The 27,625-nt window shown below is 38.3% G+C and overlaps 1 protein-coding gene across 1 annotated transcript; it reads left to right on the top strand.

Moving 5' to 3' along the window:
- Positions 1-27,625, top strand: LOC107805101 (ACD11 homolog protein-like). Its single transcript, XM_016629087.2, has 5 exons — positions 1-184; positions 332-587; positions 3,572-3,744; positions 26,592-26,737; positions 27,129-27,625. Exons 1-5 carry the CDS (start codon positions 123-125, stop codon positions 27,233-27,235), a joined length of 744 nt encoding a protein of 247 aa, XP_016484573.1. The 5' UTR covers positions 1-122; the 3' UTR covers positions 27,236-27,625.

Below are 27,625 nucleotides of genomic sequence, written 5' to 3'. Positions count from 1 at the left end.
TGATTTCTTTAGATTTAATCTATATATTATAAGTATTGAGTGCATATACAAGATAGATAGGAGTAATAAAATAGTGAGTGTTGTTTAGAGGACTAACCGCAATCTTCGCAGAGCCAAGAAAAATGGCCCTCCAATTCTACTCCCTTTTCAAAAGAAGAGACAAGAGGCAACATTGCAGAGAAAAGTACGCATGCTTCCGTTTTATCAGTGGATACACCGAAAACAAAATCTTGAATATCTGATTCGTTCTTTCTTTCTATCTTTTTTTTTTACTTCCCATTAAGATAAATGTTTATTTTTGGAAAATGAAACCATGTTCTTAATTGTGAAGGGAGACAAAGAAAGCAGGCAGCACAAGGATTACAAGAATTCCGATGGATGAGGATGATGGTTTTGAGGATGCAGGGACAGGGACACCTTTATCTGCAATAGCTGAGGCATTTGAGGAGCTTTCATCATGCTTAAAGTCAAACGGCTACGATGATCTTAGGCTGAAGCCTTTTTGTGATGCTTGTTCCCTTGTTTCTGTCCTGTTTGGATGCCTTGGGATCGCTTTTAAATTTGCAGAGCTTGAATATGTCTCCAAAGTTAGTTCTTCTCACTTTCCTTCTTCTAAATTTTCACCCATTGTTTGTCACATTTCGAAAAGAAAAAAGAGGATGAGTTAGTATGGAACCTAGGTCGTTTCGAGAATCCCAAATAGGTTGTGGAGATGTATTATTGAGACATGCTAGAATATTGGGGCTATTATTTAGATACAAATATGACATAAAATTTGTTGGATTACAATATAGCGAAACTAGGAATAAACTGTTAAGAAATCAATTTAAAGGAATTTGCATATCTTCTATTTCCGAGGATGTTTATTTCATTTTCCCCTTAAAACATCATAAAGAAAATAAGAGGAGTCTTTTAGCAGATTGAAAACTAAATGGTATCCCTTGGACTGGCTCCACGATAGTTATCCAGTGGTAATGTTTATATGCTCATGTTTTATTCAACACCATAAATGCTTAAGACCTAGATTTTACATCACACTGTAATGAGAATTGGCATTCTACCTGAGCGGTCTGACTATAATAATTTTTAAATCAAATGTGGAATATGCCATAACTTCCCTGAGAGATTGCAAAAGAAAAGCCAAATATATTATGATATATTGCTCTGTTGCATTTATGTTTATTTTTCTGGGTCTCTTTCAGAACATAAATATTGTTAAGAACCCTACGGCATGAAAGCAAAAATGTTTGTGATGGTGAACCCGATAAATAAGAGAAAACTAGGAATACCTCCTCTCTTGTTAGCCTTTTAGAATAATTGATAACAATGTTGTCGCAGCCAGCTCATGCGCACCTTAACTGATCCGTTGTGTATATGCTTCTTCCTAGTAGCACATATATTGGGTAATTATGTTCACATACTTAGACAGATGGAAGAATTCATCTGGTGTCACCTATTTTTGGACATAAACCTTGGTTTTCAGGGTTATTACTCCACCTTTTAGACTAGAAAGAAAATTGTATGAAGCTGCTCTAAGAAAATTAGTGGTCACGAGCTACAAATAAAACCAGTAGTTTGGATTTGTTGATTTTTGTAACAACACTGGAATTTATTCGGTATGAAGAACATAGTTATTTTTGTGAGAGATTAAACATTAGAGAGGAACAGTATAGAATATCAACTTATTCTTGTGCTAGTCATAGTAATGGCCCCATGTCATGGCTATTCTGAAAGGGATATCTTTGACTGTTACGTAGTTCGAACTTTATTCTACACTGCTCGTGTCTCGAGTCTAACAGGTCAACTTAATTCTCTTCAGTTTTCAGGAAGCAATTATTGGATGATTAGTTATATTTCTAAGATGTTAACTTAAATAAAATAAAATGTTCTTTTTCCGATAAAAATATTCCAGGAAAATTGTGGAGGCATTGTGCAAAACATCTTGATGTAAGTGTACATACCGTGATATCTAATTCATATGAAAATTTTACTCTCATTTGAGATATAAAGACAAATGCGCAACTACTCCACAAGTAGGATCTATCTGCGCCTGTAGTTCTTAATGAATTTGGCAAAGATTACATTAATTTGTCAGCTGATTGGAAGTTGAGAATGGTGATTGGTTGGTAGAAACTCACAGGAGAGAAGTATGATAACGTACCCCTCAAGTGTATATCGCATTGTGACCATAGTCATCTTAATACTATTCAGAATGTACTAACAAAACAAAGTCATAACAAGCTGATCTTGCTCTTTTGATATTTTACTCCATGTAGCAGATCTAATGACATAAATTTATAGGCATTGCTACAAGTAGGGGTGGCAAACGAACGGGTTGGATATGGGTCGGGTCGAAAACGATTAATGCAAAAACGGATAAATTATCTGACCTGACTCATATTTAATACGGATAAAAAATTGGTTAACCGAAGGATAATATGGATATCAATATTATCCATGACTTCTTGAATATGATCATTTTTGGGAGAATTCTTAGTCTCCCAAACTTGAGGAACTCCAATTTGAGGCTTTATAAATACAAAAGTTAAACTCATTATTTATTTAGTTGTTATCTATTTTCTAAATGGATAATATGATTCTTATCCATATTTGACCCGTTTTCAAAAAGTTCATTATCCAACCCATTTTTAGTGGATAATACAGGTGAATAACTGTTTTCTTTTAATATTTTGCCACCACTAGCTACAAGTCTGTTGTCTTTAAAGCATTCAACTAACTTTGCTCTACGCTTCTACCCTTGACTATGCGGACTTACTTTTGCTTGTAGCTATCATCAAAAGATTCAAAATGGTTCTGCTCTGTTTTCTGGTGTTGATGCCTTTTTGCTGAAAGTATTTTCTTTTCTATCTTACTTAACAATTATTTCCCTCACTGCTCAAAGATGAATTGATTTTCAAATCCCTTCCTAGCTCCCCCTTTTCACCCAAGACCTTTGGTTTTGGCCTGATCTCGGATTACGTTCTTCTTAAGCATATTGTTTGACAGTTAACTTGTTCGCTGCCTAGTGCATGAACATTATTTTCAAAGGCTTAAAGCCATGAGTTCATAAATCAGTTGCATCCTTTTTGGTCTTTTACACAATAAGTTTATTCAAGCTTTATGCCATTGAAGAGCCATGACTAAGCTATTACTACTCTTTTCGGGTCTTCTCGTTGTAGAGGTTCAATAATATGTTAAAATGCTTCTTGTTAAAGGATATATGTGACGTTAAGAGAACCTCTAGTTTTAGAGAGCCCTAAATTACCTTAAAAGAAAACAAAATTGTTTAGTCTTGGAATAAATGGACCTGAATATAGCATAATAGATGGAGTAGAAAGGATTTATATAGTCGGACCTCAACTAATTAGGAAATGAGTCGTAGTAAATTGATTAATTTGTTGTTGGGACAGTTTCTCACCACCATTAGGCGATTACATTCCTTTTATGCAGTATGAGATTTTGTTTTCTTCTGGTAGTTTTCCTTAATTCATTCTATGTAACTTTTTCGTTCTGGTATATACCAGTATCGATCCACCATACCTTTTTGTTTAAGCATGAATGTCACTTTCAGGTACGTGATCTTGCAGAAGCATCAGAAGTATTTGGAAGTTTGAACAGTATCCTTGATTCTGATGTTAGAAGCGATACAGTTAGAACACCAGGAAGCCTTTCCCGCAATTTGCGCAGAGTTCGCCAGGGTCTAGACCTGATCAGAGCCTTGTTTCAGAATTTTCTTTCAACCTAGTACGTATTTTACCTTCTTTTTATAGAAATGATATTCCTCTTGCTTTTGCATAAATTTTGGCATAATCCAGTTGTGTGTTGTCTTTTCTTTTCCTTTCAGTTTGTTCTTATTTTATGGAATATGTCCAATTATTGTTTTTATTTACTTTTACACTAGTTTATGCACTCAATTCTTACTAGAAAAGAAGAAGAAGAAGATGGATTTACCATTGTTTCAAATTCAACAGCATACTTATGCATAACAGTAGAGCTGGATTCAGACAGATGCGGATCTAGAATTTTTACTAATCATGTCCACACCTCACATATTCCAAAGTACATGGATGACACCTCTAAACATTGTATCTTCCAATTTACATCAATGTATTCATACTCTAATACATATACTAACTTAATATTCTAGTTCATGAACTAATGTAGACAAATGTAAACAAATGTGAACAAATGAAAAACAAGTTTATTATTTTCACATTTCAACATCGCCCTTTAAACTTGTTTCATCACTCCAAGAGCCTTCCTTAGCTTTTGAAAAAGCTCAATCTTCAACGGCTTGGTGAAAATATCTGCACTTTGGTCTTGTGACTTCACGTGCTCAAGCTCCATAACTTTATTAGATATGCAATCTCTAATAAAGTGATACCTAGTATCAATATGTGTCACGATCCCAAATTTTCCACCGTAGGATGTCGTGATGCCACCTAGTCTCTAAGACTAGGTAAGCCTAACAAACATGCGAAACTGAATGAAAACAATAATCTAAAATCTCAACAACATATATATAAAGGAAAATCTCTACAGCTCAAAGTATATACAATAGCCCAAAACCCGGCGTAATACAAGTCACAAGCTCTATGACAATGCCAAATCATTCATATACAACTGTGTCTAATAAGGAAAATATAAAAAAGGGATAGAAGGGGACTCCGAGTCTTACGGACGCGGGCAGGTGTACCTTGAAGTCTCCAAATGCAAGCTCAGCGCACTAGTGTCGGAACTGATAAGATGTACCTAGATTTGCACAAAAAGATGTACAAAAGCGTAGTATGAGTATACCACAACGGTACCCAATAAGTGCAAGCCTAACCTCGGTAGAGTAGTGACGATGTCAGGTCAAGGCCCTACTGGAGATAATAAAAAATGAGACGAAAGATATAATGATATACTGATAATGAGAATGGAAATGAAACAGTAAGGAAATTTACCAGAAATTAACAACACAGAATCAAGGCAGTAATACAACACGTAAGGAAACAAGGATTTACACCTTAAGGAAACAAAATAACCAAAACAAATACAGCAAATAGAGAAATATCAACAAGGGCCACTACCGAGGTACCGCCTCGTAGTCCCAAATCATAAAAGTAACTCACAGTCTTTTCTTATATCACCGCGGGAGCCTTTACATTTAGTTTTAAAAATTATTTTTCCCGAAATAGCATACGTTTTAGCCCATCTTATCACACTGCATGGCTTCTAGTAGTTCTCCTACTAGCCACGCGTATCGAGCCCACCTTATCTCACCGCATGCGTTTCAACACCCAGACCTTATACCACCGCATGCGTATCAATATCACAACGTATCACAATTCGCACCTCAAGTGCCCAATATCACAACTTTCCAGAAAAGCCAAATAATAATAGAATTTTATAATAAGGAGCCCACGGCTCAACCATAATGTACATAAAGTCTCAACAATAACAACCGGAGAGTAACTCAATAAAATGATATTTCACAACTTACACTTTGCTTTAATAGGAACCACGGCCTTTGCAACTCAATACCAAATTCAACATCAAGCTATTCCAAGAATACAATTTCAAGTAAAGAATTCAACAGTTAAATAATGAATACGGAATAAAAAAACAAGTATTTCAACTAAACATGTAGGACAATTTGCAAATAAGGGATAAGACAAGTAGACATGTGAAATTAGACTAAATATGATGTCCATAACATGTTAAGTAACTCAATTAAAGCATGAAAGGAAACTACATAGCTAACAACCGGAAATTTCTTTAGCCCGTGTACGCACTAGTCACCTTACATACACAGCTTTCACATATCACAATTATCACAATAATACTAAATTCTAAGGAGAATTTCCCTCACACAAGGTTAGACAACTCACTTACCTCAAACCACGCTAAATCAGTCAAATAGAAGGTCATTCCCTCGATTTTTCAACTCCGAACGGCTCGAATCTAGCCAAAATAATTTCATACTATAAATATAACTATAAGAAACTAATGTAAACAATGAAATTACGATCTTTGCAATGCATTGAAAAATCGTCCCAAACGGTCAATCCGGACCCGCGTATCGAAACCCAAACAAAATTAAAAAATCTAAATACCTATTCGATATTGAGTCTAACCATACATGAATTATTCAAATTCGACCTCAATTCGCCTTTCAAAACTCAAAAAATTAGCCTAAGAAGTTTCTACCAATTTTTCCTAATTTCCAACTCAAAAGCAATAATTAAATGATGAAATTATCAATATATTCGTGTGAATTAATCAAAAACGAGTTAGAATTCCTTACCCCATAGTTCTCTCTGAAAATCCCTCCAAATTTCACCTCAAACTGAGCTCTCTAAGTCCCAAAATGAATTATGAATCAAACCCTCGAATTTTTCCCTTTTCTGCCCAGTTAAGACGCATTTGCGACCTTACTGCCGCATCTGTAGAATTTCCATCGCATGTGCGGCCATGACTTACTCCTCACTCTCCTCTTTTGTGAGCAAAGGACCGCACCTGCGTGTGCGCGCCTGCGACGAAAAGTGTCGCACATGCGACCACTGTCACCCCTGCGTTTTTCACCATCGCAGAAGCGAAGCCGGTTCTGCGGAACATTTTTCGCTCCAGCGCCCCCAACTGGGCATGCCCAGCTCCGCATCTGCAACCAAGTGCTCGCTTTTGCGAGCCCACACCTGCGTCCAATCTCTCCGCAGGTGCGAAGATAGCAGAAGCTGCCAACCTTCAGCAAAATTCAGCAAGTCCAAATTGTTCCAAATTCGATCTGAATCACACCCGGAACCTCCGGGACCCCATCTGAATATACCAACTAGTTCCAAAATACATAACGGACCTACTCGAGGCCAAAAATCACATCAAATAACATAAATCCTAGGAATCACATTCCAAATTCAAGCTTAAGAAATTATGAACTTTCGAATTCTGAAATCGGTGCCGAATCATACCAAAACTACTCCGATTGAACTCAAATTTTGCATACAAGTCATAAATGACATTACGGACCTATTCCAACTACCGTAATCAGATTCTGATCCCAATATCAATAAAGTCAACTCCCGGTCAAACTTTTCAAAATCCTCCAACTTTTGCCAAAAATTGCCGAAACGACCTACGGACCTCCAAATCAACATACGGACACGCTCCTAAGCCTAAAATTACCATACAGAGCTATCAAAACCATCAAAACTCTATTCCAGAGTCATCTTCACACAAGTCAAATTACGGTCAACTCCTACGACTTAACCTTCCAACTTAGGGACTATGTGTCCCATTTCACTCCGAACCTCAACTGAAACCAAAACCAACCACCCCAGCAAGTTACATAATCACAATATAGCATAGAGGAAGCATAATTTAGGGGAAAACTAGAATACTCAAAATGACCGGCTGGATCGTTACATGGTCCACCTCCTAAAACAAACGTTCGTACTCGAACGAGTATAGAGACATACCTGAAGTGGTGAAAAGATGAGGATAACGGCTACGCATATCATGCTCGATCTCCCAAGTCGCCTCCTCGACTGGCTGACCCCTCTACTGAACCTTCACTAAAGAAATGTTTTTCGACCTCAACTTTCAAATCTGCATGTCCAAATGGCCACCGGCTCCTTAACATAAGACAAATCCTTGTCCAACTGGACTGAGCTGAAATCTAACACATGAGACGGATTGCCGTGATACTTCCGGAGCATAGAAACATAGAATACTAGATGAGCTGCAGCTAGACTGAGTGGTAGTGCAAGTATCTAAGCCCACCTCTCCAATCCTCTCAAGAATCTCTAAGGGTCCGATATACCTAGGGCTCAGCTTGACCTTCTTCCCGAACCTCATAACACCCTTCATGGGCGAAACCCGGAGCAAGACCCGCTCCCCAACCATGAATGCAATGTCGCGAACCTTCTGATCCACATAATTATTCTATTTGGATTGGGCTGTACGAAGTCGATCTTGAATCAACTTAACCTTTTCCAAAGCATCCTCAACCAAGTCTGTACCCAATAGCCTAGCCTCACCCGGCTCGAACCAACCCACCGGAGACCGGAACCGCCTACCATACAAAGCCTCATACGGAGCCATCTGAATGCTCGACTGGTAACTGTTGTTGTAGGCAAACTCCGCAAGAGGCAAGAACTGATCCCAAGAATCTCCGAACTCCATCACACACGCACGAAGCATATCCTCCAATATTTGAATAGTGCACTCAGACTGTCCATCCGTCTGAGGGTGAAACGTTGTACTCAACTCCACCCGCATGCCTAACTCATGTTGTACGGCCCTCCAGAACCGCGCTGTAAACTGCATACCCCGGATAGAGATGATGGATATCTGCATGCTATAAAGCCTGACAATCTCATAAATGTAGACCAGAGCCAGCTGCTCTGAAGAATAAGTAGTCACCACTGGAATAAAATGAGCTGACTTGGTCAATCTATCCACAATCACCCATACAGCATCGAACTTCCTCCGAGTCCATGGGAGCCCAACAACAAAATCCATAGTGATCTGCTCTCATTTCCACTCAGGAATCTCTAGCCTCTAAAGCAATCCACCTGGCTGCTGATGCTCATACTTCACCTGCTGACAGTTTAGGCACCGAGCTACATATTCCACTATGTCCTTCTTCATCTGCCTCCACCAATAGTGCTGCCTCAAGTCCTGATACATCTTGGCAGCACCCGGATGAATGGAGTATCACAAACTGTGAGCCTCCTAGAGAATCAACTCACGCTAGCCATCTACATTGGGCACACATATCCTGCCCCGCATCCGTAATACACCGTCATCCCCAAGGATGACCTCCTTGGCATCGCCGTGCTAAACTATGTCCTTGAGGGCAAGCAGATGGGGGTCATCATACTGACGCTCTCTGATATGATCATAAAAAGAAGACCGGGAAACAACACAAGTTTGAACTCGACTCGTCTCAGAAATATCCAATCTAACAAACTGGTTGGCCAAGGTCTAAACAACCAAGGCTAATGGCCTCTCTGCTACAGGTAGATGTGCTAAGCTACACAAGCTCTCCGCCTTGCGACTCAAGGCATCGGCCACCATATTGGCCTTCCTGGTACGGTACAGAATGGTGATGTCAAAGTCCTTAAGCAACCCTAACCACCTCCGCTGCCGCAGATTAAGATTCTTCTATTTGAACAGATATTGTAGACTCCGGTGATCTGTATAGATATCACAAGGGACATCGTACAAATAGTGTTGCCAAATCTTTAAGGCATGAACAATAGCTCCTAATTCAAGGTCATGGACAGGATAGTTCTTCTCGTGCACCTTCAGCTGTCTAGACGCATAGATAATCACCCTACTATCCTGCATCAACACCGCGTCGAGACCGATAAGCGACGCATCACAGTACACAGTATAAGAACCCGAACCTGAAGGCAACACCAACACTAAGCTATAGTCAAAGTTGTCTTGAGCTTTTGAAAGCTCTCCTCACACTCCTCAGTCCACCTGAACGGAGCACCCTTCTGGGTCAATCTGGTCATAGGTGCAGCAATAGAAGAGAAACCCTCTACGAATCAACTGTAATACCCTGCCAACTCAAGAAAACTCTGGATCTCAGTAGTTGAAGACGGTCTGGTCCAACTATGCACTACTTTAATCTTCTTCGGATCTACCTTGATCCCCTCACTCGACACTACATGACCCAAAAATGCCATCGAATCAAGCCAGAATTCACACTTTAGAAATTTTGCATACAACTCCCTTTCTCTCAAGGTCTGGAGCATGGTCCTCAGGTGCTGCTCATGATCCTCTCGGCTATGGGAGTATACCAAAATGTCGTCAATAAACATAATGAGGAATGAGTTAAAAGACATCACAAGGAACTCGTAATGACCATATCGAGTTCTGAAGGCAGTCTTCGGGATATCTGGCTCCTAAATCTTCAACTGATGATAGCCTGAATGCAAGTCAATCTTTGAGAAAACTCTGACACCCTATAGCTGATCAAATAGGTCATCAATACATGGCAATGGATACATGTTCTTCACTGTAACCTTGTTCAACTGGCGATAATCAATGTACATGCGCATAGAACCATCCTTCTTCTTTACAAACAAGACCGGAGCACCCCAAGGTGATACACTGGGCCGAATGAAACCCTTATCAAGCAACTTTTGCAACAGCTCCTTTAACTCTTTCAACTCTGGTGGGGCCATACGATATGGAGGAATAGAAATAGGCTAAGTGCCCGGTAACAAATCAATACCAAAATTGATATCCCTTCGGGCAGCATACCTGGAAGATTCACGGGGAATACATCTAGATAATCCCTCACTATCGGAACTAACTCAATGGCAGGAGTATCAACACTGACATCTCTCACATATGCTAGATACGCATCACATCCCTTCTCAACCATCCGCTGAGCCTTTAGAAACGATATAACCCTGATAGGAACATAATCTAGAGTACCTCTCCACTCTAGCCGTGGTAAACCTGGCATAGCCAACGTCACCATCTTGGTCTTACTTATCAAATAGCATGATAGGACGACAACCTGTCCATGCCCAAAATAACATCAAAATCTACCATACTGAGCAATAATAGATTGGCTCTTGTCTCAAAACCACTAAGAACAACTAAACACGACTGATACACACGGTCAACAATAAGGGAATCTCCCACAGGTGTGGACAGATAGACAGGTGAACTCAAAGAATCACGGGATACACTCAAGTATGGAGCAAAGTAAGATGACACATAGGAATAAGTGAAGCGTGGATCAAATAAGACTGATGCAACTCTATGATAGACCAGAACAACACCTGTGATGTCTGAGTAGGATGCAACTGCCTTCTTCCTAGCAGGAAGAGCATAATATCTGGCATGTCCTCCCCCTCTAGGGTGACCTCTACCTGCCCGACCCCCACCTCTAGATGGCTGCGCAGGTGGAGTGGCAATAGGTGCGGTAACCACAGCCTGAGAAGCCTGAGGACCCGGTGGAATACGCGGAGCCTAAGTAGTCTTTGGAGGTGCACCCATCCTGAGTCTAAGGCAAATACCTCACCATGTGACGAGTGTCACCACACTCAAAACAAGCTCTCAGAAGACGCGACTGATGTGACTGACTCGGGCCTGATCGGCTGGACTGACCACTTAAAGCACCCCGTGCAGGAGGTGCACTAGACAATGGCGGTGCATAATAGGGAGCATATGGCCTAGGAGTGGATAGAATACCTCTGGAAGCTGTAAGTGCTGAATGAACAGGGCGACTCACAAAGCCCCTACCATGACGAGTTGCAACTGGGGCACGAGCACCACTGTATGTGCCAGAATCTTGACGCCTCTTGGCCTTACTCTCCTCTCTCTCCCGGGTTCATATACCCTCCAAACTCCTAGCGATCACTACTACCAGATAGTATGCAATGTCCATCTCCAACTCTTGAGCCATGCTAAATCTGATACCAGGGTTGAGCCCCTTGATAAATCGACGGACTCGCTCTCTACCAGTAGTAACCAAGGTTGGTGCATGTCTGGATAAATCACTAAACCGGACCGCATATTCCGATACGGTCATTGAACCCTGGCGTAACTTCTCAAAATCTACGCGCCATGCATCTATGAGACTCTAGGGAACAAACTCCCTCAAGAACATATCTGAGAACTGAGTCGAAGTGAGTGAAGCTGCCTCCGCCGGACTACCCAACTCATATGCTCGCCACCACTGATAAGCCGCTCCCTTAAGCTGGAACGTAGTGAAAGCAACCACTAGACTCTGCAATATCCATAGTACGGAGGATACAATGGCTCTCCTCAGGAAAACCCTGGGCATCTTGTGATGCCAAGCCACTGAAAGTAGGAGGGTGGTACTTCTTTTACCTCTCGAGACTGAGTTGCTCCCCCTCAGAAGCTGCTGCCCTAACCTGGTGTCACTCCCCTACCTCGGGGAGCGCGACCGACACTTAACCGAGATACCTCGGTTAAGCAAGCCTACTAGATGCCGTGTACCCAACCTTGCCATTAACAATATAAGAATCAGTGCAAGTGATAGACATGAGAAGAGTCAAGTGTTCCACAATCTTTTTCCATTACTAAAGGATATTCATTTATGATTTCCAAAATATTACAAGTTTATAAATATGATGAAAAACATGTTTGCCAAATACCAACACTTACTAGTTTAATTCCCAACATCAAACACCACCCGCAACCTGTCTACGGAGCCTCTAAGTACAATAGAAGAGAAGAATGGAAGTGTCGGCGACAAGGCCCCGGCTATACCTCAAAACATAAAGTATAACATCAAATGACATGAAACCTGGAACAGAGTAGGGCTCACCAAAATCTGTTGAATAGAGAGTAACTGCTAACGAGGATCAAAACTTCCCGCTGACGAACCACTTGCATCCATTGAAGATGCAGCGCCTCCCGGCAAAAGGGACGTTAGTACATATGGAATAGTACTAGTATGTAAAGCTATATATCCACTTTCAAAATAGAATTCCAATATAAGAAAGGGAAAACCATAGAAACAGCAAGTCACAATTAACAATATCCAAATGCCCAGTTAAAACATAACAACTTTCAAAATATGAAAATAATATATATATATATATATATATATATATATATATATATATGTGTGTGTGTGTGTGTGTGTGTGTGTGTGTGTGTGTGTGTGTGTGTGTGTGTGTGTGTGTGTGTGTGTGTGTGTGTGTGTATACCACCGTATTTTTAGCACGAAGTCTGATCACGCCCGATCGGCTAGGCCATCTCCCCACGAACAATGTGGTTTGACATGTGATACGAAACAAGGTGTTACCAAGAGTAGTACCACCATGTGCACAACATGGCATCCGATCAACACCTGACCGACTAGGTCGTCTCCCCACATATGCCGTGTGAGTCAACATTAAATCCATGGCTATGAATAATATCATCCCAATTAAGGGGAATAATCACAATCACATCAATATTTCAATCTCATCCCAAATAAGGGGAATAATCACAATCCACTCCTACACCGCCACGTATAGTTTCGGGTGTGGGCCTTACGACCCACCCTTCCTCGATTGGCTAATGATACTCCCAAAAATATTTTTGTTTTGCACACAAGGGAAACAAAAGTACAAACATATGCTATATTCACCTCATTATCTTTCAGAGCATAAATACCTTCATTAGTACTTTCAACCATTCACAACATCATTATTTCCTTGGCTCTCTTGGCCATACTTATGATTTTTCATTCATGGCACGGTGGCCGTATCTCATATTCCACACTATCGTTTCTTTACTTACAAGGATTATTATCACAAACATCAACATATTAAATATTCCGGAATTCATAACATCAAGTTCATTAGTGATGGAAACTTTAGACACAATAGGTTTCTTCCAAAAGAATGGGAAAAACTAACCAGCAGCAGAAACACACGTTAAAATCATAAATGAGCGGTACACCATTTATTTTTGAAATACTTTTTTCCAAAAGGGAAATACTCAATTTCAGCTTGTGAGTAGGTAAGAACTCGGGTCACATTGGAATTGCTTATAAAGGAGAGCATGGTAATTTACGATTGAAACACGAATTTGATTCAAGTGCTCTAGTTACAACAACCATGGCCACATTTTATACCTCACTCTTAATTCTTCCACTTCCGAACATAGTCATAGTTTATCAACAATAAGGATACTTGGAATATATATATATATATATATATATATATATATATATATATATATATATATATAGTTTATCAACAATAAGGATACTTGAAAATCGAGATTTGATATGTATATGAACAATAAGAGTCTTAGCACATTGAGTTTTCTTCCACAACTTGGCATAATAACTTGCAATAAAACATGATTGAAATCATAATATTCCGACACATTGGTCACATTTGAATACATTCCCGAAGGAGAGCACAATACGATATGAGCATTCGATACACATTTCTAGTACACATCTTTCAACACAAGCTTACTCGAAATAGTAAAATCTATAAGGAATAACTCGGAACATGGGGAACTAGGAACTTAGTCCAACCACACTTTAAACTTATGGGGACATTATGGAATCCGATTCTAAAAGAGAAGTTTAGCCAACATACCTTGTTTGAGCTTTTCTTAAGTTACTACAACGCCCCACACTTTTAGCAATAACAATCTATAAGAAGATAGCGAAAATCGGTTAATAATTAGAAGGATTCCCATGGTGTAACTCCCCTAATAATTTTGTCAACCACCTAGCATGCAAGATAGACTATGCAACCCTAGAATGGTAATCCCTTCCTCCCTCAACCAATTTCAACAAGAACTACCGAAAATGGTTTATTAACCCCACATACTACAATCTATTGGCATATGCATGGCCTAATTCCAATCCCACAATATACTTAGACCCTAAAATAACTTGCATGGGTGGTATATGACAGGAACTTACCTGGATTGATGATAATCTAGTGATTGACTTCGTTGATTCTTGAAGATTGGTGCAAGAATATGTGATTAGAATGTTAGGTTTCCTCCTTCTCTCTCTAAAATGCTCTTACCTTTCTCTAAAATCATCAGATAATTGCCCCAAAATAAGTCCCGAAGGCTATTTATTAAAATAGGGTCGGGTTATAAAACAGGGAAAATGGACCCTCCGAACTCAGGTCTGCAGACGCAGAATTGACCACAGAACAGATATGCGGTCTGCAAAATGGACCGCGAAAGTGATGCCCCAAGATTGGATGGTCTGGACAGGTCTGCGGTTCGCAGATCACTTATGCGGCCGCAGAACGGACCGCATAATCACCAACAACATTCTTCATACAAAATCTGCGATGGATGTGCGGACCGCAGAATGGACCGTAAAACGACCTTCAAAATTTAACCATTCTTCTGCCCAACTCTGCAACGGGTATGTGGCCCCCATAATGGATCTGCGGTCGCTAATCTGACCGCATAACTGGCCCTTCAGCAAAAGAATTTCCACCAGCACCTCGATGCATTCTTCAACCCTAAAAGTCCGTACCGCGGAGAGAACTACTACATCCGTACTCATTACCCAACCTCGCCACCACAAAACTAGAATCCCTTGGAAAAGGTTTACGGGGCCTTACACCTCGGGCTGAACTGGAGCGACCAGCTATACTGGTATAAACTCTAGAACCTGGTCAACCTGGACCTGCTGCTCTGGGGTACGGGCGGGAGGCGTTTGTGCTCCTCCCCAAGCCTGAGATGTGGCAGGAGCAAGTAGGATCAACCTTGCCTGAGCTAAAGTTCCGAACATGCTCATAAACTGGGCAAAAGTCTCCTGGAGTGCTGGGGCAGTAACAGGCATCTCAGGTTCCTGCTCTCCAACTGGGTCTACTGGTGGCTCCTCTGTAGCAGCATGTACAGGTGCTCTAGCAGCACCACATGGACGTCCTCTGCCTCTACCCCGACCCCGTCCTCTCGCAGTTCTAGTAGAGGGTACGGGTGTCTGGTCATCTGATCCGGCTGTACGTGTCCTCACCATATGTAAGAGAATAGAAAGACAGAGATTTAGAATACCGAGTCAACAATTTCGCACGATAAGGAATCAAAGAAAGTGAAGCTTTTTCCTAACAGTTCCATAGCCTCCCAAAGATAAGTACAGACATCTCCGTACCGATCCGCGAGACTCTACTAAACGTGCTTGTGACTCATAACACCTATGAACCTAGAGCTCTGATACCAACTTGTCACGATCCCAAATTTCTCGCCATATGATGTCGTGACGGCACCTAGTCTCTAAGACTAGGTAAGCCTATGCCTAAAAAACATCCGGAAGTGAATGAAAACAATAATAAAAAATATCAAAACTCAACAACATATATATAAAGGGAAATTTCTACAGCTCAAAGTGTATACAATAGCCCAAAACCCGACGTAATACATGTCACAAGCTCTATGACAATGCCAAATCATTCCTATACAATTTTGTCTAATAAGGAAAATATAAAAAGGGATAGAAGGGACTCTGAGGCCTACGGACGAAGGAAGGTGTACCTTGAAGTCTCCAAATGCAAACTGAGTGCACTAGTGCCGGGACTGATAAGATGTACCTGGATCTGCACAAAAAGATATGCAGAAGCATAATATGAGTACACCACAACGGTACCTAGTAAGTGCCAAGCCTAACCTCGGTAGAGTAGTGACGAGGTCAGGTCAAGGCCCTACTGGAGATAATAAGAAACGAGATGAAAGATATAATAATATACTAATAATAACAATGGAAATGAAACAATAAGGAAAGTTACCAGAATTTAATAACACAGAATCAAGGCAGTAATGCAACACGGAAGAAAACAAGGATTTACACATTAAGGAAACAAAACAACCAAAACAAATACAACAAATAGAGAAAGATCAACAAGGGCCACTACCGACGTACCGCCTCGTAGTACCAAATCATAAAAGTAACTCACAGTCTTTTCTTATATCACCGCGGGAGCCTTTACATTTTGTTTTGAAAATTATTTTTTCCGAAATAGCATCTCGCGTTTTAGCCTACCTTATCACACCGCATGGCTTTTAGTAGTTTCCCTACTAGCCACACGTATCAAGCCCACCTTATATCACCGCATGCATTTCAACACCCAGACCTTATACCACCGAATGCGTATCAATATCACAACGTATCACAATTCGCACTTCAAGTGCCCAATATCACAACTTCCCAAAAAAGCCAAACAATAACAGGATTTCACAATAAGGAGCCCACGTCTCAACCAAAATGTACACAAAGTGTCAACAATAACAACCGGAGAATAACTCAATAAAATGATATTTCACAACTTACACTTTGCCTCAATAGGAACCACGATCTTAGCAACTCAATACCAAATTCATCAGCAAGATATTCCAAGAATAGCAATTTCAAGTAAATAATTCAACAGTTAAATAATGAATACGAAATGAAGGAAACAAGTATTTCAACTAAACATGTAGGACAATTTACAAATAAGAGATAAGACAAGTAGATATGTGAAATTAGACTAAATATGATGGTTATAACATGTTAAGTAACTCAATTAAAGCATGAAAGGAAACTACATAGCTAACAACAGGAAATTTCATCATTTAGCCCACAACAACACCAAATCCTTAGGGGAATTTTCCTCACACAAGGCTAGACAAGTCACTTACCTCAAACCACGCTAAATCAATTAACTAGAAGGCCTTTTCCTCGATTTTCAAACTCTGAACAGCTCGAATCTAGCCAAATAATTTCATACAATAAATATAACTATATGAAACTAATTTAAACAATGAAATTACGATCTTTGCAAAGAATTGAAAAATCGCCCCAAAAAGTCAACCCGGGCCCGTATCTTGGAATCTGACCAAAATTATAAAATCAGAACACTCATTCGATATTGAGTCCAACTATACAAGAATTATTCAAATCCGACCTCAATTCGCCCTTCAAAACTCAAAATTTAGCCTAAGGAGTTTCTACCAATTTTTCATAATTTTCAACTCCAAAGCACTAATTAAATGATGAAATTATCAATAGATTCATATGAATTAATCAAAAAGAAGTTAGAATTCCATACCCCAAAGGTCTCTTTGAAAATCCCTCAAAATGTTGCCTCAAACTGATCTATCTAAGTCCCAAAATGAATTATGAATCAAACCCTCAAATTTTCCCCTTTTCTGCCTAGTTAAGTCGCACCTTCGACCGTACTGCCGCATCTGCGACTCCGCACCTACGGAATTTCAATCGTAGGTGAGGCCATGACTTACTCCTCACTCTTCGCTTAAAAAAGCAAAGGGACGCACCTGTGCGTGCGCACCTGCGATGAAAAGTGTGGCACCTGTGACCACTGTCGCCCCTGCATTTCTTACCATCGCAGAAGCGAAGCCGCTTCTGCGAAACATTTTTTGCTCCTGCGCCCCCAACTGGGCATACCCAGCTCTACATCAGTGACCAAGTGCTCGTGTTTTCTAGCCCGCACCTGCGGCCAATCCCTCCGCAGGCGCGAAGACACCAGAAGCTGCCAACCCTCAGAAAAATTCAGCAAGTCCAAATTGTTTCGGATTCGATCCGAATCACACCCCGGGCTGACGGGACCCTATCTGAATATACCAACTAGGTTCAAAACATATAACGGACCAACTCGAGGATAACATAAATCCTACGAATCGCAACCCAAATTCAAGCCTAAGAAATTATGAACTTCCGAATTTCGAAACTGATGCTGAATCATACCAAAACAACTCCGATTGACCTCAAATTTTGCACACAAGTATAAATGATATTATGGACCTATTCCAACTTCCAAAATTAGATTCCGACCCCGATATCAATAAAGTCAACTCCTGGTCAAACTTTTCAAAAACCTCCAACTTTTCAACTTTTGCTAAAACACGCCGAAACAACCTATGGACCTCTAAATCAATATCTGGACACACTCTTAAGACTAAAATCACTATATGGAGCTATCAGAACAATCAAAACTCTATTCCGGAGTCATCTTCATACAAGTCAAACTACGGTCAACTCCTACGACTTAACCTTCCAACTTAGGGACTATGTTTTCCATTTCACTCCGAACCTCACCCGAAACCAAAACCAACCACCCCAGAAAGTTACATAACCACAATATAGCATAAAGGAAGTATAATTTAGGGAATCGGGACTAAAATATTCAAAACGACCGGTCGGTCATTACAATATGCTTGCTCCTTTCATGAAATGCCGAATTCTTGGCTAGTTCAATAGCTTATTTGTTGTCAACAAAAATATTTGTTGCACCTTTCTGAGATAGGTGAAGTTCCTCCAACAATCTCCTTAACCAAATTTCATGACAAACACAAGAACAACCTGCTACATACTCTGCTTCACAAGTTGACAAAGTCATAATTGGTTGTTTCTTAGAATTCTATGTAAATGTGAAATTTCCAAGAAAGAAAACAAAACCAGTTTGCTCTTTCGATTATCAATATCACCAGCCCAATCATTGTCACAATATCCAACAAACTTGGAGTCTTTGGAAGATGAATAAAATATTCCATAATCAAGTGTACCTTTGATGTACCGAAGTATTCTTTTGGCTACCTTCAAATAGGAGGTAGTAGGCTCTTCCATAAAGCGACTCACAAGTCCAACACCAAAAAAATATCTGATCTTGTACATGTCAGGTATCTTAAGCTCCCAACAAGACTCTTGAAAAGTTTGGGATTCATATTTTCTCCATCTCCATGCTTGGACACTTTAACTTCACATTCAATGGGGTGCTCACGGGATTACAATTCTCCATCTCAAAATTTTTGAGAATTTCCTTTGCATATTCTTCGTGAGAAATAAAAATGACATCCTTCCTTTGTTGCACTTTGATTCCAAGATAGTAGGATATTAAGCCAATGTCCGTTATCTCAAACTCTCTTGCCATAGCTTCCTTGAATTCTTCAAACATCTTTGGATTATTTCCTGTAAAGATCAAATCATCTACATACAAGCAAATAAGTAAGATGTCACCATTTTTAGCAATCTTGGCATAAAGTGCATGTTCATGTGGACACTTTGAAAAATTATTTGCTTGAAAATATTTATCAATTCTACTATTCCAAGCCTATGGTGCTTGCTTCAAGCCATAAAGAGCTTTCTTCAATTTCAACACTTTATTTTTGTGTCCTTCAACCTTGTAGCCCAAAGGTTGATCAATGTAAACCTCTTCCTCCAAAAGACTGTTGAAGAAAGCCGAGTTCACATCCATTTGATGTATTTTTCATTGATTTTGAGCTGCCAAAAAAATAATAAAATAAATTATTTCCAAACGAGCAACCGGTGCAAATACTTCATCATAGTCGATACCGGCCTTTTGCTTCTATCCTTTGGCAACCAATCTTATTTTGTCCCTTTCCACCTTTCCTTTGAAATTTTTCTTCAACTTGTACACCCGTTTGACACCAATGGTACTTTTGCCTTTTGGAAGTGTGGCTAATTCCCAAGTATCATTCTTCTTGATTGCCTTGATTTCTTCATCCATTTGGCATTTTGGGCAGCATCTTCATAAGTTAAAGGCTGACTATCTACCAATAAATAAAAGTGAGTCAAATCATATAAATATTTTCTCACCACTTCCGTATTTTCATTCAACTCACGAAAACTTTTAGTTTTCTAAGGCACTTCACTTGAAGAGTTTGAACTTGACTAATCTTCTTCTTGAACTTATACTGGAGGTGTTGAAGGTAGTGTGATAGGCTTCCCCGCAACTTCATCATCATCATCTTCATCAAATAAAGGACTAAAAGAGTAATCTTGCTCTTTAGTTTTTTATTCCCAAGCATTACCTTCATCAAACTCAACATCTCTTCTTATGGTGATCTTGCCATTTATTGGGTTATATAATTTATAACCTTTAGAACTTTGATCATATCCAATGAAAACATACCTCTCACTTTTATCATCAAGCTTGGACCTCTTCTCAACCGGCACATGTGCATAGGCAATGATCCCAAAAACTTACAAATGAGCAACGTTTGGCTTGAAACCACTCCAAGCCTCTTGAGGTGTTTTGTCACGAATACTCTTGGTGTGACACCAATTTGACAAATACACTACACAAGAAACTGCTTCATCCCAAAACTCCTTTGGCATATTTTTGCTTTTTAACATAATCCGTGCCATGTTGAGAATAGTCCGGTTCTTTCTTTCCACGATGCTCTTTTATTGTGGGGATCTTGGAACAGTCAAAAAGTGATGAATTCTGCTATTTTTACGAATTACCTTGAATTCATTTGAAGTGAATTCTCCGTCATTATCGGACGGCAATGGCTTAACTTGATAGCCACTTTGTTTCTCTACCATGCTCTTAAATTCTTTTGAAAGTATCAAACACCTCCGATTTCACTTTCAAAAAATACACCCAAGTTTTTCTAGAAAACTAATCAATGAAAAGTAGAAAATAATTACTTTTACCAAGTGAAGATGCTTCATTGGTCCGCACACATCCATGTGAATCAACTCCAATGGGCATCGGGCTCTAGTCAAAGGCTCTTTAGGAAAGCTTTTTCTTGCTTGCTTTCCAAAGAGACATCCTTCTCAAAATTAGCGCGGATGATCAATAGTTGGCAATCCATTAACCATGCTTTCTTTTTCATCAGCCTTAGACTAACAAATTCACATGACCAAATCTCATATGCCAAACCCAAGATGAATCTTTGTCACATGAAAGCAAATACCTTGGAACATCACATTGAAGGTTCAAAATAAATATTTTATTATTAGTCGTAGGAACTTTGGCTAACAATCTCTCATTTTTATCTCTCATGAATAACTTTTTATCTTTCAAATTAATATCATAATTTTTCTCCAAAAAATTGTTCCAAACACAAAATATTACTTTTCATCTCCAGTACATATAAAACATTAAATATTAATTGGTGACTACCGTATTTCAAGCGAATTAAAATCGTATCTTTTCCTTTGATTTTAACCCGCGAAGAGTCTCCAAAAGTGATATTTTTACCATTCAATTCTTCAAGCTCCACAAATAAATTTTTCTTCCACAAATATGGCTACTTGCACCAGAGTCAAGGTACCATTAATTTCTCTCTACACTTTCTTCTCCTTTGCAAGCGAGAAGTAAAGTGCCATCTCCATCTTCATTTTTGCTCTCCACAAAATTAATTTTTTCCTCTACATTAGTTTTACATTCCCAGAAAAAATAACCAAATTTATGACAAGTATAACATTCAATAAGACTTATCACACCTTCCTTGATTTTGCCTCCATCCTCTACCTCTTCCACGGCTTCTTCTTTGATTAGAGTCTTGGCTCTTATTTTCTTTATTTGGTAGTTGGCTACTACCTTTTTTTTTTCCACCACGATCTTTTCCACGTCCACGACCTCTTTGTTGCGACCCACGCCTTTCATCTTTCTCCTTGAAAGAAAGTTTTGCTTGCAACGGTTGTTCAACCGATTTTTCTTTCGGTTTCTTCAACTTTTCTTCATTTGCTTGTAAAGAAACCGTGAGTCCTTCAATGGTAATGATTTACAATTCTTTGGACTCTTCAATAGCCACAATAATATAATTAAATTTTGAATCAAGGGATCGTAGTATTTTTGCAGCGACCCTACCATTACTCAAGTCTTCACCATATCTCTTCATTTGATTGACAACAGTCAAAACTCTTGAGATATAATCCGAAATGGATTCGGATTTCTTCATATGCAATGATTCAAACTCTCATCTTAAATTTTGGAGAAGAACTCTTTTCACTTTATCCAAACCTTTAAAGGAAGTTTGAAGAATCTCCCATGCTTGCTTTTAGGTGGTTGTATTTGCAACCTTCTCAAACATCTTATCATCCAAACATTGATGGATGAGAGTGAACGCCTTTTGATATTTCTTTTTAAAATCAGCATCATCTTCCGCTCCATCACCTCCGACATCCACCGGCTCCCAAACATCACAGGAACCAAGCAAGGCCTTCATCCGTATACACCAATTTTCATAGTTCTCTATTGTGAGAATAGGAACTTGAAACGTAGTTCCATTACTATTTATCATTTTCTCTCCAAGTTTGATTGTCTCTCAAATACACCGGCTCTCATACCACAATTTTAGAAAATTTGGGAGAGCAAGACAACACAAAAGAATATTCAAAACTCACAAAAAAGAAAGTAGAGGAAATGATGATTTCTATTCAACTTGACTTGATCCAAATGGCTAGGAATACATGACTATTTATAGAAAAAGTCCTTCATGTAACTATCCTAGAGTACATGTAAGCACACTAATCATGTCCACACCTTACATATTTCAAAGTACCTGGATAATACCTCTAGATATTGTTTCTTCCAATGTACATCAATGTGTTCATACTCCAATACATGTACTAACTTAATATTCTAATTCATGACCTAATGTAGACAAATGTAAATAAATGTGAACAAATAAAATACAAGTTTATTATTTTCACATTTCAACACTAAATGCCACGCAATATTTTAACACTTTTCTTCTAGATTTGTTTTAATTTGTGAATGAGATGAGATTAAGAAGAAATTAGAGAAAGTAGAAAGAGAAATTCCAACAATTGAGTTACTCCTAATTTTATTGTATCTTGGGGTTTTCACTTTATGTGTGAATTAACTTTGGCTTTCAAGAAGTACAACAGAGGTCTGACGAAATACTGTCACTTGTGGATTAAGTAGATGACGATCCTCGCATCGTTATGAAGATTTTTTTTATATTGTCCAAAAAGTAAATAGATATTTGCCAAGTGAGAAGTAAATAATGGCCTTGTACAAATTTGTTTATTAGAGATGTGCATAGATATTGAGAATGTTGAGTCTGATCTTTTCAGGTAGACGATGTGATTTAAATTTCTCTCTAGAGATTACATTCATTTCTCTCTAAATGTTTATGTGATTTTAATTTCTCTCTAGAGACTACATTCATTTCTCTCTAAATGTTTGTTTCATCCTGAAGCTTATCGGTCACCTTTAATCCATTTTCCTTTATATTATTCTAAGGGAATTAAAAGGCATAAGATCCCTCTCAAACTATCACCATATTTCCAATTACACATTTATTCTTCAATGGGGTCTTAATACCTCCTTGAACTATTTTAAAGTGAAATATGTACCACTTTGAAAAACTACACCCAAATTTATATTAGGTGGTGATTTGCACGCACTGTGCCACGTAATATTATTGTTTTTAATTTCTTATGTTTTTCCCTTTTTTCTTTTCCTTTTTGTCCTTTTTCCTTTTCTTCTTTTAACTTCCTTTTGCAGCAAATGGTACTTGCCGTCTCTGTCCATATATAATCAGAAATCCATACCGGTTCTTCTTTGCTTAGCACTATCTTTTTTTTTCTCTATTCTGTTCTACTTACTTTCTTTTTCTCTTTTTTTCCCTTTATTTAATTGATTTTTTTTCAAACGTTAATGGAGTACTTTCTTTTTTACATCATTGGATTTGGGGTTTAGTGAAACTCTTCGATAGCTGGAAAATAGTAAGATTTTTGTGACAAGGGAAGAGTTAGAAAATGGTATGATTTTCATGAAAAGAGAATATCTAATGACAAAAAGGAGTTAGAGAGATGGTGGCAGAATGGGTGGTCTTTCGACGATGACGATGGATAAAATTCCTGATTGAAATCTGATTATGTTTCGGCGAAAAAAATAAATGTGAGGATGGAAAACTAGAGTTTATGACTGAAAGATGGTATTATGCCTTTGTGGAGAGAAGGTGGTGGCAATTCGGAGTTTACATCAGCAAACTGAGTCAAAGAAGTCCGATTAAGTGGTGGAAGATGGGTGGAAACTTCTGATAGTGTTGGAGGAGGCGAGATGTTGAAATAGAAGAGAAAACAAGAAAAAGAAAAAGAAAAAGAAAAGAAAAAAAATAAAAAATTTAAAAATTAGGAAAATTAATATTTTAACAATTCTTTTTGCTTCTCACTCTCTTTAAGAGAGTGAAATACACTCTCTTGGCCATCTCAACACTTAACGGGGTATATATTCCAATCTATATATATATCTATAAAGGAGGGCCAAGAGGTGCTGACATGGCACATCTATTAAGCTAGAATTACCATTTACCTTTTTTCTTAGATTTTTGACTTTTCTCCTTATTTTCCTTATTCTTTTATTAAGCCACTATATCTTTTCTGGCATTTCAAAAGAACTGATCGAACAAATGTATTCTTTTGGTTATAACTTTTCAAACGCCTCGCTTTCTTTTTCCACCATTTCTAATCGGTCACAACTTTTCCGGGATTTAAATAATTACACTTTGAATGTCTTTTGTAACATATTTCACATGAACTTTTATCTTCTAAACTTCACTTCCCACCATCATTTACCCATCTTTTTTCTGTCTCCTTTTACTTCACCGTCCCAGGAATTGCCTCTTTAGATTCCTCAAGTGAAATTAATTGGTCAATGGGTTCTGTTACAAGATCACCTTTCAAGTATTTTCCCCTTTTCTTCATCTAACTAAATTCTTCTTGTGGAGCATATATCCATATGATATGATTAATGGTAACTAGCAAGATCTTCTGGAACTTTTTTTGTATTCCAAGTATGAGGGATATTTATATATTATATGATCATATGTCAGAGTAGAATTACATTGAAGAATTTATTTTTTTTATTCTCTACTGATTTTCGTTTATGAATAATTGTGTACGTTGTTACATAGTCATCTATTTTATTTTCTTAATGTTCTACAATGGTGATTCATCTCATGTTCTGACAATCTTTTTATAATAATAAATCTCAAGCGATGCAATATGTCGGTAATTCATCCAGAATAGCTTGCCAGCGAGGAGCTATCTTTAAATTTCATAATATAATGAGCAAAGCGACCATTTACGGTTACATCCTATGATAAGTGTTTACACATTTAAGAATGTATACATGTTTGAGATAAGTATTATCTATATGTCACGTCTAACTTTTACAACTCTTTATATGTTCGGTTCAAGGAGGGGAAGGCATGAGAAGTTATACTCATTGGCTAACAGAGGATTGTATCCTTTTTTCATTGATATATTTGTTTGCTAATATAAGTGTAGTAACAATCTATGAGCTTCTAAAATAGTAGTATAATATTTTAAGCATCAAGTTTACTCCTTGCTATTACCTCTTTTTGTCGCGACTAAGAAAAATGTACGCTAATAAATGACTGTTAACTGGCCATATTCTTTGAGCTTCTGTTTATTAGAGCCGCATATATGACCTTTCCATTCTTATCTTTTCACCTTTTCACGCATTTTAATACAGTTACTCATTTATGTCTTTATTTCTTCCGATATAATTATTTGTTCATTTCGTGAATAATTTGTTGTTTTGCCCTAAATCCCAATATTTGCTGAGAGAAACACTAAATTATTGAGATTTGATATGTTTTTAGTTTAGAGTTATACCTAACAATCAAATTGAGCTAACAAAACCACACACACAAATGCACTCTTAACATAATTGTGACAGAGTTGGGAATTTTGGATTGGCGCCTGCGAAGATTAGAACAGTGAGAAAATAGGCCGGAGATATACAAAAGAATGGAAAGAATAGAAAATGAAAATGCCTTAGAGAACAAAATTTATTTGATTGATCTTTTTCTTTTTCTCCTTTACCCATTAATATTTCCTTTCCTTTTTACAATTTTTTTTAGAGAAATGAAAATTACATATCAATCTTATGAAACATAAGTGTCAACAATTCATACTAAGAAGATTAACAAACGGGAGGGAGGCATCTCAAGTGTACATCCCTGTTGACCTATTCTTTACATTATATTTTTCTCTCCTTAATTTTTTTTAAAATTTTTTATTTCTTTTACTCAATTTTACATATTCTGCTGATAAATTTCACATATGGTGGTAGAAACACATGAAAAAGTTTACTTAGTACAGATTGATTTTTTAAATAAAAATTATGATATTACATGAAACTATATTTTACTTTTTTCATATACCGCGCGAAGCGCGAGCATGTATACTAGTTTAGAATAATTCAAGGGGTATTAGGAGTTAGGACCCCTTTGAAGAATAAGTGTGTAGTTGGAAATATGGTGATAGTTTGAGGGGGGATTTTATGCCTTTTCCCTTGTATTAAATAAGCTCTCTAAACCTTATGTTTTCTCTTTAGTGACGATTCCCTGAAAGAAGCTGCTTCAATGGCGTATGCAAAAGTTTGTGCACCCTATCATACATGGGCTGTCAGAACTGCTGTCTCTGCTGGTATGTGTGCTCTTCCAACAAGGGACCAACTTCTGATGAAGCTAAATGAGACCGGTAACTTTACTTTCTGCTCTCCCTCTGCCATTAGACAAGTTGTTGATTTAGCTGTGGAAATAAAGATTTGGGATCTGACATTAGGATTTGGTATACTAGTTTGTCAACAGTTAAAAGAGTGCAAGGGTAGGAAATGGTACTTTGATGACCAACATAATTGTTGTGTTGCCAAGCATGAGATGACTGAGCAATCAGAGAAATATGTAACTAATCAATAGGGAGCTCTTGTGGATTCAACTGTAACTGCTTTCTCAACTTGGACTGAATTAAGGCCATTCTCTGTTGAACTGGAAAGATTTATGGTTATGTGTTGTCAATAATTAAGGCTTTATACTAGCCAATAATGTTTCAAGTTTCCCTCATCAATTACTTGTTGTTGCTAATGTCTCAGATGATTCAGCAGAGAGAGAAATGAGAAGATACATTGATGCTTCGCTTCCAATCATCGAATACATTGACAAACTTTATATTTCAAGAAGTATAAGCTTGGATTGGTGATCTGATACTTTTACTTGGGAATAAGCAACAACAAATGTCCATCATGTCTTTCACAACAAGAAGAAAAATTATCAGTCCAAACCTTACATCTCATAGAGAAGCAACATATACTCCATATTTCTGCGATGCGAGAGTCAGCCTACATTTTCAAGCATGATAGGAGTCTCTGCAAATGAATTTATGCTTTAGTACCAAAAAATTAATCTAGTTTTAGGTTGGCAATTTGTACCAAAAGTAGTTTTAGAAAGTACATTTGGGATTAGTTTAATTGAACTTGCAGTACCAGAGAGAATTACTAGTATTCTTGTGGAACTGGAACCCCTGTGGGAGTAGGACCTTGCACCTCTTGTGTACGAGGTCAGCTGCGTTACCACTAAATTTGGTTATTCA

Source organism: Nicotiana tabacum, chromosome 14 (assembly GCF_000715075.1).
Source record: "Nicotiana tabacum cultivar K326 chromosome 14, ASM71507v2, whole genome shotgun sequence".
NCBI classification, from domain to species: Eukaryota; Viridiplantae; Streptophyta; class Magnoliopsida; order Solanales; family Solanaceae; genus Nicotiana; species Nicotiana tabacum.
The sequence above is the reverse complement of the archived record's forward strand: the minus strand, read 5'-3'. Positions and strand labels throughout refer to the sequence as shown.